General features: G+C 48.5%; 1 protein-coding gene across 1 annotated transcript in view; it reads right to left on the reverse strand.

Moving 5' to 3' along the window:
* Window positions 1–19,286, reverse strand: part of LOC128274503 (calcium/calmodulin-dependent protein kinase kinase 1) — an 83,343-nt gene extending 64,057 nt beyond the window's left edge. Inside the window, exon 1 of the mRNA XM_053012726.1 lies at window positions 18,958–19,286. Within this exon, the coding sequence (XP_052868686.1) occupies window positions 18,958–18,988 (31 nt within the window). The 5' untranslated portion in view covers window positions 18,989–19,286. The remainder of the gene's footprint in view (window positions 1–18,957) is intronic.
* Window positions 19,287–20,199: the final 913 nt, after the last annotated feature.

Consider the following 20,199-nt stretch of genomic DNA (forward strand, 5'->3'; position numbering starts at 1 on the left):
CAGATACATTTACTGTCCTATCAAAACTATGACCGAATGGTATTGAATAAACATCGAAGTTCTTCCGCACAGTACTCTCCGAGTTTGATACTCAACGATTAGTGGTCAGTTTCAGACCTCAAAAGGATGTTCCAGTTCAAGAGATGGGGCTGCGATGAAGCAATGATTACTGAAACTGAACCGTGTTTTAAGCTCGAAGTAAAATCTTGTTACACAGCCAGCATTGAAAAGTTGAAATGGCATTGAAATGATTATATCACCCTTGAAAGAGATGATCTCAATGTTAGGAATTGGAATTTCAAGCAGAATCAGTATATTAGAAGAGATCTTTTGGTGGGAGTTGGTGGGTAGCATACTTCGCGGCGGTGGTGGAAATCGTTATTATGTCGTTGCTTCCAAGGATTTTTACCATACTTATAATCTTTGGAGAAAACTTATAATAAGTACTTTCGATAATTCATTTAAATTGCACATATTCTGACATGAATGTTTAGGCCTTTTCTGTTTAAGTCCGTTGGCTACATTGAAAAATTTGGTCACCCTTTATAACTGGCACGGTACAGGATACTGTCGCGATACGTGACGATACAATAAGCATTTTTAAAGATATTGTAACCCTCAAACTACGCCAAACAGACGACGTTCAAGTGGTGTGAAGGTTAAGACCTGGTCTATTGCCAACTGTGTCAATAGAAAACTCTGAAAGAAAATGGTTGCTCGTCCTTCAGAATGCTTTCTTTACACGTGCTGTTGGGAACATTCTGTTTCTCCGAAAGGAGCCCGATACACAAGCAAAAGTTGAAACAATCTTCACGAAACCTCGTTCATTTCGTTGCCCATCGTCTGGCACCGCTCGATTCCATCCTCCAGTGGAAAGCAGACACCGAGCATCCCTTTTTCGTGAAAATAAGCAGACTGATGCCTATCAACGCGGTGACAAAATGGAAAAGACGCGCACACATCGCCCGGGTCTTTCGGTGGAATAGGGCGCAGCATGATGATGATGGCCGAGGTTTTCCGTTTCCACGAAGCAACACGTAGCCTTTGCCTCCGGAGTGCCGCCGAGCCAAGGCCGCATCTCGCCCCGGGGCTGAAGCCCTTTCAAAACAAGTTCTTCGCCATTTGCATGGGAAGCGGTGGGCCGCCGGTCCCGGGGCGACCGCCGGGGCCGGTCGCAATCTTATCGCAAGGAATTATGTTTTACACGAAGCATCATAAAAAAAACGGTATACCCCTTCGCCCGCTCGGCTATCGGCAGCACACATCTTGTCCGGACACAGAAACGTCGCCCAATCGTTGTTCAACTTCTTTGCCCGCGTACAGAGGCCAACTCCGGTCGCCAACGCTGGTCGCCAAATGTGCATAAAAGCGAAGGGGGCGAAGGAAATTCCCAGCATAGTTCCAGCCGTGAGGCCACCATCGTTTGGACAGCTCCTTCGAAGGTGCATTCCAAGCGGCGATGAGGATCTACGCGGTGCCTTATGCGTGTACCGACAACCGCACCGCAGGTGAAGGTATCGCTTACTCGAGGGCCTTAGCATATCGATGATCCACATACCCTAACGCCCCAACGTTTATGGTCGATATTCCTTATTTATTTCCACTCGAGGTAGGACGGCTCTATTTCTGCTGGCCATCCTCGGTTGACCACTGAACCTTTTTCGGGCGAAAACGACTGTTTAAAAGTACAGCTCGCTCGCCATTCTCGGAATGGAACCTATTTGCATTTGCCCTTATCCAATCTCAAATCGTACCCAGACGGTAAATCCATCCGTGTGCTTTCGCGCGTTCGTGCCCTTCTCGGTGTGTACCTCAAACATGAAATTCCAGACGGTGCCGGTCGGTGCCGGCCGGCATCCCTTTCGAAGAAGCAAAGTACAGAATGTGACGAAGAAATTACAGTTCAACGAAATGCAAAACCTCACACAACATCCAGCACACGGCACGGAGTTGGAAGCACGAGTGTGTGCTTGTATGTGTGTGTGTCCACCACACCACATCCTTTCTGGATTTTGCTTTATTTTTTGTACACCGCTCCGATTGATGTAGAGCACTCCGGGTCCGCACCACAGAAAGTAGCGTCCATTTCTCCGTGCCCGACAGTGGCCCCCGACAGTACAAAGTATCTCGTTGACAGCTTTCTCCAGCGGTCGGTCCGTCCCCGGAAGTGCCCGGAAGGACAACAGAGCCGGTGGAAGAAGGATAATGGCGAAAGGAAGTGTGCCAAAACCGAAAATTGGTTCGCATATCAAACGTTGTTGGTTGTCCGTGGACCGAGAAACTCTGGACACTGGTCGGTAATAGAAGTCAACAAACGCCAGTTGGCCCTCTACCAAGTGGCGGCATGGCCTGGTGGTGGTGGTGTTGCATTATCATAACATAAACTATGACCCTACAGTCTTAAATTACACTCAGACGGCGCACACCAGCACGCCAACACACACACACAGGCACCGGTAGGACACTCGAATAAAATATAGTTCCCCCCGTACGTATCCTTCCTTCCGGACGATACAGGTCAGCTGGGCCCTTGAACCGGTTGACCCACTTCTCCGGAAATACTAGGTTCCGGAGTGAGTCAGTCCGGTCTGGGAACCGCGGCCTTCCGCTGCGGACTCTCACGTTCCACAGTTTCATGCAAGCCGTACTAGGCGTACTGGACAACTTAATCCGACGTCAGACGCAGCTCTATCTCTATGAAGTTGTCCAGGAAGTGAGAACATTTTCGGCTAGATTCGCATCAGTTCATACCGTTTCCACACATCGGCAGTGATTAAGAGGCACCAAACTGGACATGTCTGGATCATGCATGAAGTATTCTGTTTATGTCCCAACTTTAGTCTCGCCGACTCGCCGACCCAATATCTCACTCGCATCATTCTGGTAACCCTACACTTATGGCCAGCACCGTACCTGTACGAATTTCATAAAGCTATCTCTATTTTCCAACATAAACCATTTCAAAAGCCGTCCACAACTCGTACGGAAAAACCGGGGGAAACCAATTTTCCGGCTCGTCGATTCCACGGAATGTGGGAGGGCCGACGGCCCACAGCAAAACCACAGAACGAGCCACACAAGAGCCCAAACATGGAATATAATTATCCCTCATCATCCAAACCTCAGCAAACAACCACAAAGTAACTAATATGCCCTCGGATTACTTTCTTAACCCCGCAGCACATCTCGTTCCGGTGCCGGTGCTAACCGGGATTTACCTCAGATTCAGGCCAGACGGCAGGGGGCCGGGGCCGGGGAGTGGTCACAAAGATCACCGGAAATTTAATTATGCAACCGTTTCAACTGCTGACAGCCGCTTTGGCTTTCCCGGTGGTGCTGCGGTGAGGACCGTTTCGCCCAACGCACCCAACAATAAAAGCCACTGACGGACTATGTATTGCCGCCATTTTTTCGTGGAAACGTTTTTTTTGGCAGTTTTTCCAACAGAATTATGTTTGGGAATTTTTGTGTGACCTGAGAAGAAGTCAGCGACTTTAGTCTGTCTGTGGCGAGTCTGTCAACATCGATGATCGGAATTCGTGTTCTTGGTCTCGTTGGGAATTCCCTATCGAAACGGTCCACAAACTTTGCCCACAAAAATGGCTGGTCATTTAGTGTTTTCGTAACTTGTAAAAAGTTTCGGCGGTGATATTTGTGCCAAATATCAGTTTTTGCTTTAACAACCAAACCCGCCAAAGCGACGCAAATGACGCAAATCGGTTGCGCGTGAACGAGGCGTGAGCTTGCTGCCTGGCGACCTTTACGTCGAGAATGGATTCACCGAACCACAAAGCACGGTGAAAGTTTCCGAAAGTGTTTGGCAAACTAATTTAATAAAAAAGCACCCGAACCGCAACGACAGGACCAACGAGATGGTGGCTCCCTAAAAAGGCGGCTTCTCGTTTGACGAGCCCGGACTCCGCACGCCGTGACGTTCGAAGGCTTAAAGGTTAACTGTGAAATTTGTCGCCAAAAAAGGGGGCGAATAAGGATGCCGCACGTTATCGACATTTCGGCTTTTCTTTTTGTGAAGCCCTCTTCATTAGATCCAATTAGAACGGGGATAGGAGAAAAATCTAGCAAATACGCGGGTCAGATTTTCTGGGAAAATTTGGACAAAAAAAAGAAAAACAAAAACTCCAGTGTACGAGCAACACCGAAAGTGTTCTTTCGGCGCCGCCGGAAACCCGCTCTTTGAAGCTGCTCGACGCGCGGCAGTTGCGACCGGCAAATTCGGCGAAAATTGGCGTTAAAACGCTCGCCATCGATGCGGAACCGCGCGAGAAAAGGATACTCTTACACAAGTCTCGCGGCCACCGGCCACCACTTGATGACACTGCTTCGTCCGGGCGTGTTGTGAGAACCTTTGAAGCAGCAAGCTTCTTACTCTTCCGCCTTAGCTTCACTTAGGGGCTGACTGGGGCTAACTCATCAGAGCCGCATCATCAAACGGTTTATTAAATTAGGCAACACGCGGGCCACAAAACGTTTCCACGGCAAAAGTTTTCTGTTCGGACCACGGTCGGTAGGTGGCAGGTGGTCCCGGTCCCAAGCATCAACCGGAACACCCGGTCGCGAGCGTCGCGAGGAAAGTTTGCGATCGTTTGAAAGTTTTTAATGGGCTGACATCGGCCACCCGCGTCTAGCGCACCGGATGCTCCTAACTCGCTAAACTAGGTTCGGTGCTCTTTATGCACCGTTTGATTGCGTCGTTCCTTTACGATACGTCGATCGAAATTGTTATAATAAATAGTGTGGACGCAAAACGCAAATCATGATATCGATCACGCAACGCGCGACTACTTCTACCGAACATTCCATAAAATTGGTTCCAAACAGCAATAAGCTCGCACCAGACCAGAGTGCCCTATGAGGTGAGCTTTGACAAGAGTACAGGCATTTTGGTTGACTTGGCCCGTCGAGTCCATAAAAAATGGAAGCCATCCAACGGAAGCCGCTTTCCCGGAACTTGTTATGCGCTCCAATCCATGCGGAAAATCCTAGTGCATCATCCTATCAGATGACTTACCTTCACTCGTCACGAGTGCCCCAGGAAATCGTATTCATCGATGTCGATTGTAAGGATGAATCGAACATTCCAACGGGACCACCCTCCATGTTACACGTGAAAAGCGTGAAAAATCCGAACCCGGGCGATAGATAAATCGAAGACAACCTTTTCCCAAAACGAAATCAAAAAGAAGGCGGGAAAACCTCCGATCCTTACGCGGCATGGTTTCGCGTTACCGAACGCAAGGGCAAGACTACTTCGCTTTCAGGTCGCAGGATCTTTCGCGGGCGACGTGTGCCGTCGCCCAAAAAGGCTAGGGCATATGCATATGGCGCACGAGTGGCAACATCGAACGGGGAGGACAGGCAGGCCAGACTGTGCAAAAGACGGAGCGGCAGTTCGGAAATCGATTCGCACTCGTCGGTACATTACTGTCACGTTATTAGGAGCTGGTTAACAGAAATTGATTATGAACATCAACGTTTACGGTGTACCGGTGCTACGTGTTGCGCGTGTTGGCCGTGAGCTTGAACAATGTATAATACTCGTATGATGATGTGATGTGGGTAGCCGATCGATCGTAATACGCCCATTACGCGCCATTGTTTCCGATTGCATCCAACCGTTTTCTTCTGGTCTTTGCGCCATTGCGCTCTATCTACGCAACTTTTCTTCTACACAAACAGCCATATGTTTAAATGTCAAAGGGTCAAAACCAAGCAGTGGAAGTGCTTGATTCGTTTCACATACTTAACGGTTTAATGCGGTATGGTCAATATCCCAGTCGGAGTGTAATATCGCACCGTAGCTTGGCCGCTAACAAGCGACTCCGAATACTGGCCATCTGGTAGCCCTCTGGTCGTCTGAGCGCGAACCACTCTATCGCCTAATTGGCATCAAATGTCACTTCTCCAGGTCCGGACTGTGGCCCGCGAACTGCTTTCAGTGCGAATGGGCACATCAAACAGCCACTCCCAGGGCTCCAGTCGGGCGGCCACAAAGCGAACGTGCATGTCAGATCGGTCCGTAAGAGAGCGACATCAATCTAATGCGAGTGGCAGTGAACGCTATAAAGTTTGACATCTTTTCGGACCAATCATTTGAAGTGGGGCCCCCTTCGGGCAACTTTGCCCTTGCTTGATCCCTGATGATTAGAGATGAGCCTGTGCTGGAGTATCGCCCGGCATCTTGTTCCTATTTTCCGTTCCGTTAATCCGATCCACAAGACAAAGGATTCGACAAAGGATCTTGCAGGAAATCATCGAGCACCCTTTTCACTTTGATGCCCGCATTCCCGTTTGGCAAAGTTACCGGAGTTATGACCAGCACTAAGCAAGTCAAGTGCTTCGACCGAGGCACGGTACTCCGCTTTCAATGCCACCCCGCTCCGCTGCCCGTCCGCTGAGCAGGACCAGCATAAACAAAGTTTTCCGGCCCGATTTCGCCCGAAATCGATCAGAAATAAAGCGCACCGTAAAAGGCTCACCCCTTTTACGAGCTAATGTCAAATTACGAGCTCATTACCTTACAGCGCAGCATTTATACATAATCATAACCGAGCATTATGTACCCGACGGCAACGCTAGCATGGCTCCCCCGGAATGGGGAATCAATAACCAAATCGTAAAGCTTGCCGAGCTCCCGTAAACGCCGCGGTAGCGTACTACTTCCCAATTTCGCATTATTCAAATCGGCTTCCATGGACCCGATGTTCCCGACCTGCCCCTCCCCCCACGCGTGTGGTCCCCGAATGCCAATTTCGCTGATTTACGGGGCAAAACACAGCTTCTTGCGGACGGAAGTGGACGGAAAATAAAAATCACAACTTCAACTGTCTGGCTATTTTCGTCACTCGTCACGTACAGGGCTTATTAATATCGATTGCGGTAAGCATGACCCCCGCGCGTCCCCGCGCGTCGTTCCCGTTGGCTTGTCCAAAAATAAATAAAGCAGCTTATAAAATTTATTGCCGACTCCGGGCGGAAAATTCGCCACCATCTTGGTGCGCAAATACTCGAGCAGCTCGCCGCCGGAAAACAAACACGGGGCACGGGGATCGATTCCGGGCCAAATCTCTCCCCCCGAAAGAGCGCACAGGAAACCCTGTGCAGGGACAAAACGGGGACAACAAAACCTGGACGCGCCTGGAACTTCCTCCCAACGGTTGCGGTCTCTCTCTTTCGGTGATGTGTGCTCCGCTCACTTTAAAACATGAACCATATTGTTCCGGGTCCCCGGCCGAGGAGAGGTTCCTTGTTTGCGGCGTTTATTTTTCCTTTGCCGGCCTTTGGTTTTAATGGTACACAAACAAGAACTTCGGGATCGTAAACACGGGACAGCTGAGCGTCCTTTTCTTGGCCCAGCATTTCCATCATAACACGGCCGAAGCTCGGGGCTTGGGTTCCGCCGGTACTTGGCGGTCGCCGCACACCAATTTTCGCGAACAACCCGCAGCCTGCTGCTGGCGTCTTCTGTTGGGGTGTGATTGTTTTACCGGCTGCGTGGTGGGAAGGAAAAGTTTTCCCCGCCACACTGAATAATATTCCGTGCGCGCCATTGATTGTCGTTTATCGATTATCCTTCCTTATCGGCCGCACGTACCAAGGAAGAGCGGAAGAAAATCCCGGTCCATCCGCGGTTCCCGTTTGTCCTGCGATATTATTATTGACGTCATTAAGGTTTTTCGAACAATCGCGCAATAGGGAATCTAGAGAGTTCCGAAACTGGAACATTACGAATGCGCTAGCATTGGAAGAACTAAAGATCCCACAAATTAGTAAAGTCAACAAACTATCATCCGCTCAATCCATTTGCACCCAGCTACACCTACGGCTCAACCTCAACTTCATTAGTGGCGCGCTGGTCCATGTTTGTTTCGATTACGGGCTGGACCTGCTCATCTATAGGGGCCGACCTTGGCGACACCCGATAACTCCACGGAGCACTCGGAGGCATCCAATTTCACCTAACTGTATCCAATCCGGCTAGGTGCTTTAGGGAACCCTCAGCATCTTCCGGTGACATCGGACGTCCTACGTCCTGCCCGGCCGCCTGCAGGAAGTTAAATCGATAATCTATTTTTAGCGTCCACTCGGCACGGCCTTTTGGCCGTGGCCGTGTTGCCGGGGATCATCCCTTCTTGGGCCGCTGCTTCATCTCACCGCCGGCTACTGCGATGTTGTACCTTTGGACTGTCAAACTCTTCCACTAATCTGACAGCCCGACAGACACTCCCAGGCTCCGTGTTTGATTTTTGGCGTCACCAAAAATTAATGGACCCGTACTCCCCGGGGATAATTCCCGGGATGCTCTTGGAAGGATAGTGAACTGCTCCCCTTTGGCCAGCATACCGGCGAATGGTGCGCCTGATGGCTCGAGCCATAAAAGAGGTGCTAAAAATTTATGCCAATCGCCTGCCGCCGCCGCCGCCGCCGCCGCCGCCGAGGGCCTCGGATAATGGACCATTGTCGGTGGAGCAGTGAAGTGTGCCGCATCAAAATAATGGTTCATCATAAACGTCGCCGGCGCGCGCGCGCGCGCCCCATCTTGTGCCCGGGTTCAGCTGATGAAAAGGAAAACAATTTGCCCGGATCTTTTGACGCAATTTTCCGCCCATATTTTCCAGACGTTCCGGCAGGGAGGGAGGGGGGAGCTTATGATTTATTGCGTTTTGGCCTAAAAAAAGCGAGGATAACGCTGACGGTGGAGATGAGTGACTTACACGGGATTTAGGATACACTCAGCTGCAACACCGGAGATTTGGGCCATGGTCGTACGGTTTTATGGCACCAACGATGATGATGATAATGATGGTGATCATGTCAACAGCGGATCGTTTCGTGGACTCCTGGGAAACGCACTGGCCCTTTGGACACTCTAATGGGGCCACAGCTTAATCTTGAAGAGCCTTACCTTGCCGGGTGTCGGGGATGGAGTTTGAAATGTATCGACATTTGACACATCACACCACGGAACGTTTGAAACGCTTGTGCAAGGCCCACACTCTTGGACGATAAAACACGATCGACCGCTCTAATAAATGGCCCGGCGTTTCACGTACATTCCGAAGAAACTCCCGGCCGAACGCGCTCATTAAAAACTACGCCTGTCTGCGCATCGTTTCATAGCGCCGGCCAAAATCAACAGCCCCGTGCCACGGATCGCTACTCACCACGGAAATTGGAAACGAAAACCTGCAGGGCGTGAAAACTCATTTCAACGCCGCTGAGTCAAATAAAACAGCAGAAGACACGAAGTGGCTCGGGTCGGCAACCAAACGAGTTCTGGGTGCATTGCGTTCTGGGTGCGATCATGCTATTGCTGGTGTGCTTGCACACCACAAGCAGGACGGAACTGCTGGTTGGCCATTCAATTTCTGCGTTTTTATTAAACATGCAATTTCAATCCGGAATGAAGGTAAATTTATTTTATCCGTCCGCAGCGGCGCCACGGTGGTATTTGCATAGGGATGGCGTGGCTACGGAATTGTTTCGATGGGTTTTAAATGAAATCATTTTTACCGGCCTCTCGTGTACTACATTCACCATTGTAACGGGTGGACCCAACCAAACTGAGCCCCAGTGAATCGGCTCCAATTCCCGTCGTTTGTCGATATACTACAGGGTGAACCAAAAAAACTGCAACAAAGTAAAACGCCATATTTTTTTCATTTTTGATTCAATTTTATTGAATGAAAGCAAAAAATGTCGGAAATTTCATAAAATTTTAGAACAAATTAGGTTTGTTCGAATTGGCCACCTTTGGCACGAATTATGGCCTTCAAACGGCCAATGAAACCATCACACGCTGCCCGCAAGTGGCTCTGCGGTATTTTGTCCCATTCTCGGCGAAGGGCTTGCTTGAGGTGATCGACAGTTTGGTATTTTTTAGTTCCAACCTTGCTTTCCAAAATACCCCAGGCACAATAGTCCAAAGGATTGGCATCCGGAGATTTTGGTGGCCATTGTGTGGCGGAAATGAAGCGAGGAACCTCATTTTTTAACCATTCTTGGGTGGCGCGTGCTGAGTGCGATGGGGCTGAGTCCTGTTGGAATGTCCAAGGTCTGCGACCGAAATGTTTGCGTGTCCTAGGCTCCAATACACTCTTCAGAATATTTTGCGATAATATTCGGCATTTATTTTGACGCCACGGTCGAATAATACGAGCGGATAGCGACCATGGACTGTTATGGCGGCCCACACCCCCACCATGGCCGGCGCTTGAGTTCTGGTGGCCAACCGAAGGTGTAAATTTTCAGATGACCTCTCTGGCAAGTAAACACGATCATTTTATTTGTTTACAAACTGCTGGATAACGAATGGTTTCTCATCTGAGAAAACCAAATTTGCCAGTTCACCACTTGCGGCCAAGCGAAGCAAGTCTTTGGCTCTTTCGAGTGTAACTTTTTTTTGTGCATCGGTAAGATCTTGCACTTTTTGGAACTTCAATGGCTTTAGTTCAAGCTCATTTTGCAATATTTGCCGAATGGCATACTGCGATATGTTCAGCGCACGAGCCATTTTTCGGCCACTGCGACACGAATTTCGATGAAGTCGCTTCTTCACTTTTCGAACCATTTCTGGTGATGTTGCTGTTTTTTTCGTCCACTTCCTTGACGTCAGGCTACGCTACCAGTATCACTGTAACGAGCGATGGTACGAGATACAAAAGATTTATTAACATTTAAATGCTGGAGGGCTCTAAAGATAGCCACTTGTGGTTTTCCAGCCAAATATAATGAAATCATACTGTTACGGTTGAGTTCCATCACGAATAACTTTTTTTCTGTAAAATTGCCACCAAAATGCTTTTGCACGCTTATAAACAATATAATGAACTGTCACTGGTATAAATCTGACAGCTGTCGGACGAGAGGTTTAGAAATGACAGCAGTCTGAAGTTTGTTGCAGTTTTTTTGGTTCACCCTGTACTGTAAAACATGCCTACAACGAGACCTCATTAGTACCTCAAACAAATGGTTGTAACGTCAGGGAAATATGTTCTGTCGATATTTGCACATGATATTTGCAAATGATGTCGAAGCGCGACCACCAGGATTCGAAGTTCGGAGAATTTTAGAAACGGAGCGGAGCGCCCAGGATGATTGAGTGAAAGACACGAGACTTTCCTTCCAAATACAAGGGTTGAATAAAAGTTGCTTTTTTAATGATGAAGCGTTTCATGTTTTGAATTTTGAATTGAATAGAATTTTTGTTGTTATTTTTTCTTTGGCTATGATTTGCTGTGTTGATGCCTTTTTTTACTATTGACAATAAACGTCAATAGACGACCTCCACCGTTGTTCCAATCCAGTGCCAATACGGGCAGGTGGATCTGGCCAATCTGACCGTTCCATTGGCTCGCTTGCTCGTTACCAATGCAGGTCGTCGCGCAGGTCACGTCCCATAAGTCGTCCCGAGATGGACAAGATCAAGATTGATCTATCGCGGACACACGCGAATGATCAAATAAGGCAAACAACGGTCGCGATGTAGAAGAATGCAAAAATGTAGCTCTCGCCCGGACACGTCGTCCACCGGGTGGTGTGACAACGACGACGACGAAGGATGCTATGTTTTGATCCGCGCGCATACTCATGACGCTATCTATCTCTGCCGCGCGTAAACATTCGCTCACGTTCGCCCCGTTGATTCTTGGCGGTATGGTCCAGGCGACGTCGCGGGTGACTCACCAAGAGGGTACACAGAGTAAACAGCACCCAAAGCTGTGGGCTAACTGACACTAAACAGCTGTCAGAGAGTTTCGCTGTAAATTGAATTAACAATGCCATACGAATCGTTTTGACGAACGGCAGACGACCAGAGCGAATGAAATGGTCCGTGGAGAGCATAAAGTTCATCAAACACCGTATCATTGAAAGGTAATATTGTTGCTGGGTGCAGGATCACAAACATAAAAATAATGGCGTGCAATGGCTAATTCAAATCATGAATTTTGAATGAATCATAAAGGTATTGAAATAGTTTAAGTTGTTTTCCATTTTATTTCATCGTTCGAATCCCAAACGAGTTCATCATGTCACTCTTCTCTAAACGGCTGTGTGATTTGATGCATCTAGTCGGACAGAATATTTTAACTTTGTACACAGCTAAATCCAACAAACCCCCGAGAATGGGATTCAAACAAGATAAAATTGTTCGACAGCTTACACGTGAGTTCGTTAGCAAGATCAACAACGTTTGACGTCGATTCGGCGTACCTAACGTCTACCGACCGAGGTAGGAAATTGAGCCACACGCCACTTGGCTCCCTTGGCGCCAGCAGCATCAAGCAACAGGAAGTTCAGCTCGTTTCGCTCTAAACTATGTTAGTATTGGCCCACTCCTTGGGTCGCTGCACGTTGCCGATGCGAAAGTGCATTTATCGACCTTCGAAAAGTCATTCTGCTAATACCTAGCCGATGCGAGTGATTGTCCATATTGACTTGTTCAATCAAACTTACTGCCACGTTTACTCAACCCTCAGTCGCTGTCTGCGGATCAGTCACTTCCAAAAACTCCAGCGATGGTACGGGTTGCAGTAGAAGGAACAAAATGTTCACCAGCTCATCCCGTGCGAGCACCGACAAAAGATCGGCCAAGAAGCATCAGATCTGAGAGTAGACATCGGCCAGACGGGACGCTTGGTAACGAGAGGGCAACCACCATTGCACTGACCATTGTGACCGGGAGGAGCTGCCGGACCGGATGCGGTTACTTTCCTTGCGTGCGAGCTGGGCCCAGCTGGCAAACGATTACGGAACGGATGGTACTCCATTACGGCGGCGGATGGTACTGACCTCGACCCAATTTCCTGTGCGTGGCCACGGTCATCGCTACTGGGCTGGAAGTCGTTCGCCATGCTGGGTACCGCCAGTCTCCCCAAGCTGGACACATGTTTGACCAGGGCAGTGTTTAAGTGATGCATTTCTTCCAACACGATGGGCATTGTTTAAGCTACACGAAATTAAAACAATGAGCTAGACAAGAGGTTCGTCCGGCAAATGCTCGTCTCGAAATGCTACAAAATGCGTTACATAGGGCGCATTTGGTAAGTTTGTTTTGTACGCTACCTAAAGACTATTATGATGTTAATAGCTACCGTCAGTATATAGATCCTGAATGGATCCATTTTGGACCCCCTCCTTTAGCGTTTGAACGGCTTGATTTCCGCGCATAAAAGACACCTTTGACTGACATATACAAATTAAATGCCCATTAAAGAATGGACCGTTGCTGTTGTAAATCTTCTTCAATTAATCGATGTGTCGATATAACATCGTCCAACATGTTTGGATAGCAACAGGATTTTACTTTCATTGTGACTTCATCTTACTAGTATTGAAAGTTCAAGGAGCACCGTTCCCAACAGATTGAAACCCGCCATTCAGTGACTCACCATTCAATTCAGTTAACCTTCGCAGCAACTGACACTCCTTAGTGTCAATTCTCATGGTCGAGTGTAATTCAAGAATGGCATTTTTTGTTCATTGGCAAATCAACTAAAGTGAAAATGGAGTTGATTAAACAAACAAAAAACGATTGCATCATCACTGGCTCCTTTTTGGGGAAGCGCCATGCACCACTTGGAACGGTGATTGTGCAGGGTTTACTGACGACCTCAGACGGTCCCGGATAATCCGACGTACTTTAATCCTAAGTTTAATCGCAGTTGCGGTTTATCTGAAGGTCCATCACAGAATGGCACGGTAACACGACCCCAAAGTGACTTTCGAATCGAGGGTTTTGAAGCATTTTATAAGCAATACCATAAGTCGAGCTCGAGACCGTGCAGCATAACCGTGCAGCTCAACAAATGATTGGCATAAGAAGATAAACATCAGATTCTGTACTCGGGACAAGTTACTCGCGCGAATCGTACACTAGCGAAACGGTGTTCTATAAGAGAAGACAGTGCACCAGATAATCGAGCATCTGCGAGGAAAACATAAACACGGGACAAGCATCCAATCCTCTTACAAAATAAACCCCGGTCGCGCTGAAGATGGTGCCTCCGCTATAGATGTGCGCATTTAGAACAACCCGGACCACTGGAGCCAACGCGAGAACCCCACGGAGAGGTTATCTCGGAGCTGTGTGCCCAGGACACTGTGTTCGGCGGTTATCAGCAATCGTAGGTCAAAAAAGGCCATCGGCAGCAGGCGAAACGAAAACGGTTCCGCTTACGGCATGTTATTCTGGAATTTCAATATCGCCCCTGATAAAGCCACCAGCGGGGAGGGGAGGCTGGCAGTGGGCCGTCTCAGTAAACTCGAGGTCTACTCCGAACGCCTGGGAAGTGGGAACCCCTAGCACGCAGAGCCAGAGCATCTGCAGAACTTGAACGGCCCCATGAATGGTTTCAATGCATTTGGGAAGATTTACGACCGGCCGGTAATAGAACGTCGCAGGCACGCGCGGCACACCGAGCGAGAACGGACCAAAGTGCAATTCTGCGAGGGCTATCCCAGAAGTGCCTCACGTAAGGCAGAAAAAAAAAAACGCACAATATTCGAAAAAAACATGGTTTTTATTCCCCCCAAAGCCGCTGTCGGGGGCTGAGTTTTTCCAGTGACGTTCAAAGCTGCGAGCCGTTTTTGTAGCGACACTAGCCAAGCTTCGTCTCTTCCAAGTCTGCCATTTTTTGCGTCAATGAATCAGCTTTCAGCAGGCAGTAGGCGCAATCTGGTGGAGCTAAATCTAGCGCACAACGTACACAAAGCAGCAATTCAAACATTAACTGATTGGTTTTTTTGGACCTCCCTGGGAAGGTTGCACATGAGGCTGCAGCGTGCTCAAGCTTAGGGAGACGTCCTGCGTACAATTTTCTGCGATGTTCGAAGTCAATCGGCGACATTCAGCACCGTTGCGATGCCTATCGAACGCATCCGTCTAGCTCGACTGCCCGAACTACGAAGCCCGTGGTAAAACTTGTTTCCATGCAATTCACTGCAGCTCGTTGCCGTTACGTTTTCGGTGTATTTGAATTTTAACCGAAGATCTGACTTCCTTTCTGCCGTATAGCGATGTTTTACTACTTCTTCGCTAAGAGCGTTACCTAACAAAAAAATATACATCTACCTAAGTTTGTCTTTTCACTTTTTCATTTCATACTTTTTCTGAACACTTTATAACCGGCACTTCTCGGACAACCCTCGAAGATTGCAACCGTGCCGCACGGCTGGCTGAAGAATGCACTTTGTACCGAGCAAACCCAAGAGGTCAGCAATGTTGCAGCATCTTCTTCGTGTTTGGCGCGGTTTTACTTTTACTGATAGACTGCGTTTGAGTACTCTGAAGGCCTACGGCCAATGGCCCTCTCTCTCTCTCTCTCTCTCTCTCTCTCTATCGGTTGGTTGAAGTGTTTTGCTTCGGTACAGTACACATTCCAAATTGCTTGGTGGCTGTATAAAGTTTTGAAAATATGCACTGGAGCTTAAAAGCGAAATTCCCAGAGGTCGACGCTGAGAGAAAACTAACTTTCTCGGTAGGATCATTAGCACTAACTAGTGCACTAGATGATCGTTGATCATTTTGAAAAAAAACGTGACATTGATCATTACATCGCTCACTGGTCACGGCGTGTATGTGCACCACACTGTTCGACATTAACGCAAATTGCCTAGCCCTTCTGCTGAGGACCTGGCCCACAGCGTCGTCAAAGTACGCTCATCGCAAGACCTTGACCTGGCAGACCGAGTTACTCGTAGCGTAGACTGTTGAACTTTTCAACTACCGGTCCCAGGAGAGAGCCAGACACCAGCCAGCCGTATGGGCGACGAAGTCTATGCTCGATAAAAATGATTGCATTTTTATCCAACAGAGACAATGCTAATGGCAACTTCCAATACTGCCGGAACCGCTGGAACTCTTGCCGCAAACCAGCGGGTAATTAATAGCGGAGCTCCCACGAGACGCGCCGGATTAATGACCCACCCTGGCCGGGCAACCGGGCGTCTTCTGGAGAGGAACATCGTGTGGGCACTCCTTCGGGAGCCTGTCGGAATGGGGCTAATGCTGGGGATCTAAGTGAGACAAATGAGTTCATCAATTACGCGCGAAGGTTACAAAGCACTTCCACCAAATATGGACGGCCGCCGAGCGGCCCGGCACCCGGAAGGCCGATCTATCTTTGCCGCCGGAGACGCTCCAGGCTATTCATTAGCATGTCTGGGCAAGGTGTTGCTCAACCGACCTGGTTGATGAGTTAAAAGCCTGGGTTAGAAACTTCACGCAGCTCACCCGCCACATCACTAACTTGTTCTGGGACTCATCGATCCGGGTCCCGTTGCATCGATTTATCCAGCTCTAGGAAGCTTACAAGGCAGCTTACGGGCCACCGATAGGTTCAATTATTCCTCCCGTTTGGTGGCCGTTCGGTGGATGGCCTACCTCACATGGAGTTCCAGTCGGCAAAGGCACATTGAACAACCGTTCCACACACGTCTTTTTTGGATTGGGCAATTTTTATCCGAAACTCAAATGAAAATATTAATCAACATAACCGGGAAAGGACGGCCGTATTCGCATGCAATAGTATCAATTTGAAAGTGTGTGACCGACAGCAATAGAAACCCACATCAGAAGCTGCAGACGAGGACTCTCAACGCGAGCGGACCGCGGTCCATGAGCAGCAATTGACCTTCAGCACGTCGGAGAGTCAGGCCACGATCAATTGGAGCGAATGGGATTGCTTGGTCAACAAGTGGCGCAGATTCATCCGACTACGGATCCATCCGCACACATTACGGGGCCCGTCGAGGGTTTTCGCGGGTCGGCGATCGATCCAACCGGTAATTGAGAGTACCGGCCGCTGCCGAGTGATGGAGCGCGAATGGAAGGGACAACCGATAATTGAACGAACCGGCTGGCGTGGAAGTCGAAGATGTAACACGAGTGGTGAAATGAAACTGTGTGTGGACACACAAACAAGAAGTCCGGAAGCCCGGAATCAACAACGGAGTGCATACTGCGCGGAATACCGGTAGCACAGAGATCCGATCTTCGAGGTTGGACGTTGGACATTGTTACTGCTTGGGTGGGTTGAGAACCCATTTGAGAATGGAGCCAGGAAAAATGCACCTACAAGGTACATCCGGAAGCTAACGAGAGTTGACTGACGATTCAGTTGTAACCCAGAAATCCCCAAGAATTTTGTCCAGAAATAGAAAGTCTCAAAAATTGGATCGAATAATGTTTTTCTAACGCTTCCCACGCTAAAGGCGAGTGGGCATCTTTTGAATAAAAAATATCAAATTTCAACAAGCACTGTAAATTAAAGAACCATAAAATTAAGCAAACGTTACATATAACCCAACACTGAGCTGGGACATTGTGCCACTGTCGAGAAGTACCGCGACGCGCGACTTCTGCGGACGAAGTTTACATTATTTTCTTTTTTTTGGCTCCTCCTTTGGCTGCACTCGGCGTTGATGCCATTTTAATACACCCGAACTCGACAGGCCGTTGAGTTAACAATTCGGTTTTTGTGAAAACTGTCCACAGGACGTGCACCCGACAACAGGATAAAAACGCAGCCAAATGAACTTTCCCTGCCTGGTCCGCCTGGGTGGGAAAGTACTATTAACTGGACTGGCGAGAGCGTTAGCAGCCCAGTGCCATTTCGCATGCAGCTGCCGGGTGCAATTTATCACTATTACCCGACTATTACACTGTGTGGCCAGTAGCCCCAGGCCAGTAACAGTTTCTTGATTGTGAATTCTGTGCACGAGTTGGGATTGGAAAAAAATGGAAACCTTACACTGTGCCACGTATTGATAAGTGCTCCGTGTTCTAGTGCCACCCGGATGACTGGCCAGGCAGTTCTGCAACATCGTCGACATTGAGCGATGGTGGATATCACCGAGTGTTTGTTATTCGATTGCACAATGTACCATTCTAGTTAACCCACTTGTCGGCGCCAGCAAATGATGCTGGTCAAAAAGTTATGCGGCGTGGTTGGAACTACCCGCCATGGCAATGATTGAACGGAACAAATCCGGTCAATAGTATATTCGTAAACCTGTGGTCATTTGCTCTTAATTTTTCGCCACAGAGAATTTTCTTACTTTTCAATACTTTACGCATCGAAACGATCTCAATTAATACTGCGAACGCTTGGCGTAGAAAAAGTAAATTGACGGAATAGTTTTGGTAAAACAATTTCTTCGTAAAGCAAGGAATCTTTTTGAGATCACATTTCATTTACCTCGACGCTTTGTTATGAAACATACCACAAGCCCCGATGTAATGCGCTTCAATAACACGAAATATTTCAAGCACAGCAAGGTTGAATACCAAAGTACTTGCCGAGCAGCCGAATACCGACGACAGCCAGCTATGCTATGTTGCTTCTTCGAGCTGCTATTCGCACAAACAAAACTGCCACCAGCATCGCATAAGGGGGAAGGAACTTTGCATTCCCGGGGAGAAAAGAGATCAAAAGTCGCAAACTCGCCGGTAAAGTGGCGGCTCGGCTTACGCGACCGATACAGCGTTGACTTCTACATCGTTGATACATCGTTAAGACCTTCCGCCAGGCTGTTTGGTTAATAGCATAAGGATTATGGAAGCCGGCGCACGTCGTGCACAGCAAGCGAAGAGTGTAGCTTAAAGTTAACACCTCCATGAGTTTCTGTCAATGTTTAAGAGTGCTACCATTGGTTTCCTCAAACACTGCGAAATTGGATCAGACCCTGTCGGATGACTAACAGATTTTGTTTCCCCTATCGCTTTCTTAATGATACCTTGAACTTTAAACTTACGACGAACACCGCGAACTAAAATTGAAATGAACCCGCATTGATGTCGATAAATGCGCCGCGGTGGGCCAACACATTAAGGATCTAAAATTAAGTTATTCCATCACAAAATCAATGGTTTAGCGCAACACACACGGCTATCAACGTGCCCAACCCTTCGAAAATCAGACACGGTGACGAACTTACCTGAATCTATAGTTGCCATCGATGGCGGCATCGATCGCTGGGAGGAAACCGATTGCCGATTAGCGCTCCATTCGTTCCGCGGCGACGTAAAGGTGCGTCCTTCGACTCGGCTCGGTGGGCGGCACAAGACCGTTAGAAAATCTTGCGAACCATAAGGCCAAGCCTATATTGACACACGGAGCCAACATACACTGCTCCCTTTGTAAACACCGCCCGCGGCCGGCACAATGCGGCTGCACTCTGATGCTCTGTTGGCCGCAAGTAGGTTGGTTGACCGGGTTTCTCTCTGCTGCGATATTTGCACTTCCTTCCCACAGCTTCCCTTCACTTTCTTCTCTGATTTGCTTCCGCACGGCCCTTTTTATCACAAGCCCCACGCCACGAGCCCCAAGAACAAACCCCCTAACGGTGACCTATCGATTCACTTGTCTACTTTTTTGGCCATTATTCTGACGGCAAACATAAATCGTGCCCGATGCACAGTGCGTCGTCATGCGACTCCACTGGCGGCCACATGCAATCCTTGTCGACGGCTTTCGAGCTCTGAAATGGGAAAATGAAATGGCTAAATATTTATCTGGACCGTGCTGCAATTAGGCACATCTACGCAACGGATAGCTTCCCTGGGGATGTCTGAAACGCGTATAAACATTAACTTTGATGTGGGCCATAAATGGGAGCCGAAATTGAAATTGGTACGGAAGACCCGAAATGGTGGGTCTATAAATATCGGGAAAAACTACGCTTCCGCCGTGAATCCTCGCCGTGGCTCATCGTGCCCTAGAATCCTGCTCGTCCGCTCCGACGCGCCAGAACAGATGGCCACAAGGACAGTGAGCATTTTTGTTATGCCCTCCATGGTACGGGGCTAAATGTTTACGCAAAGCTCTGCCGGTCGATCGATCACGGAACACCGGAACCGGGTTCGGGTATTTATTATTTAGCGCCAATCAATAATGACCGCCATGATGATAGTTCCGGAAGCAAGTTCAGCTTTCCCCATCGCCGGCGGTCATCACCGTCAAGAAAAGGCTCCTTATTTGCTACCTTATTGCCGCTCCCGTCAATATTCAAATTATTGCACAACGAGCGAAAACCCACACACGTGAGTGTGGGTTTGAAAGCGAAGCAATCGTGGGCGAAACACTTGTGCGTCCGTAGCAATTAAACTGATTAACTGATAGGCATGGAAAACCTCACCCGGTATCAGTGGGTTTATTTTTTTGCGCCTTTTGCAAAAAT

Source organism: Anopheles cruzii, chromosome 3, assembly GCF_943734635.1.
Source record: "Anopheles cruzii chromosome 3, idAnoCruzAS_RS32_06, whole genome shotgun sequence".
Taxonomy (NCBI): domain Eukaryota; kingdom Metazoa; phylum Arthropoda; class Insecta; order Diptera; family Culicidae; genus Anopheles; species Anopheles cruzii.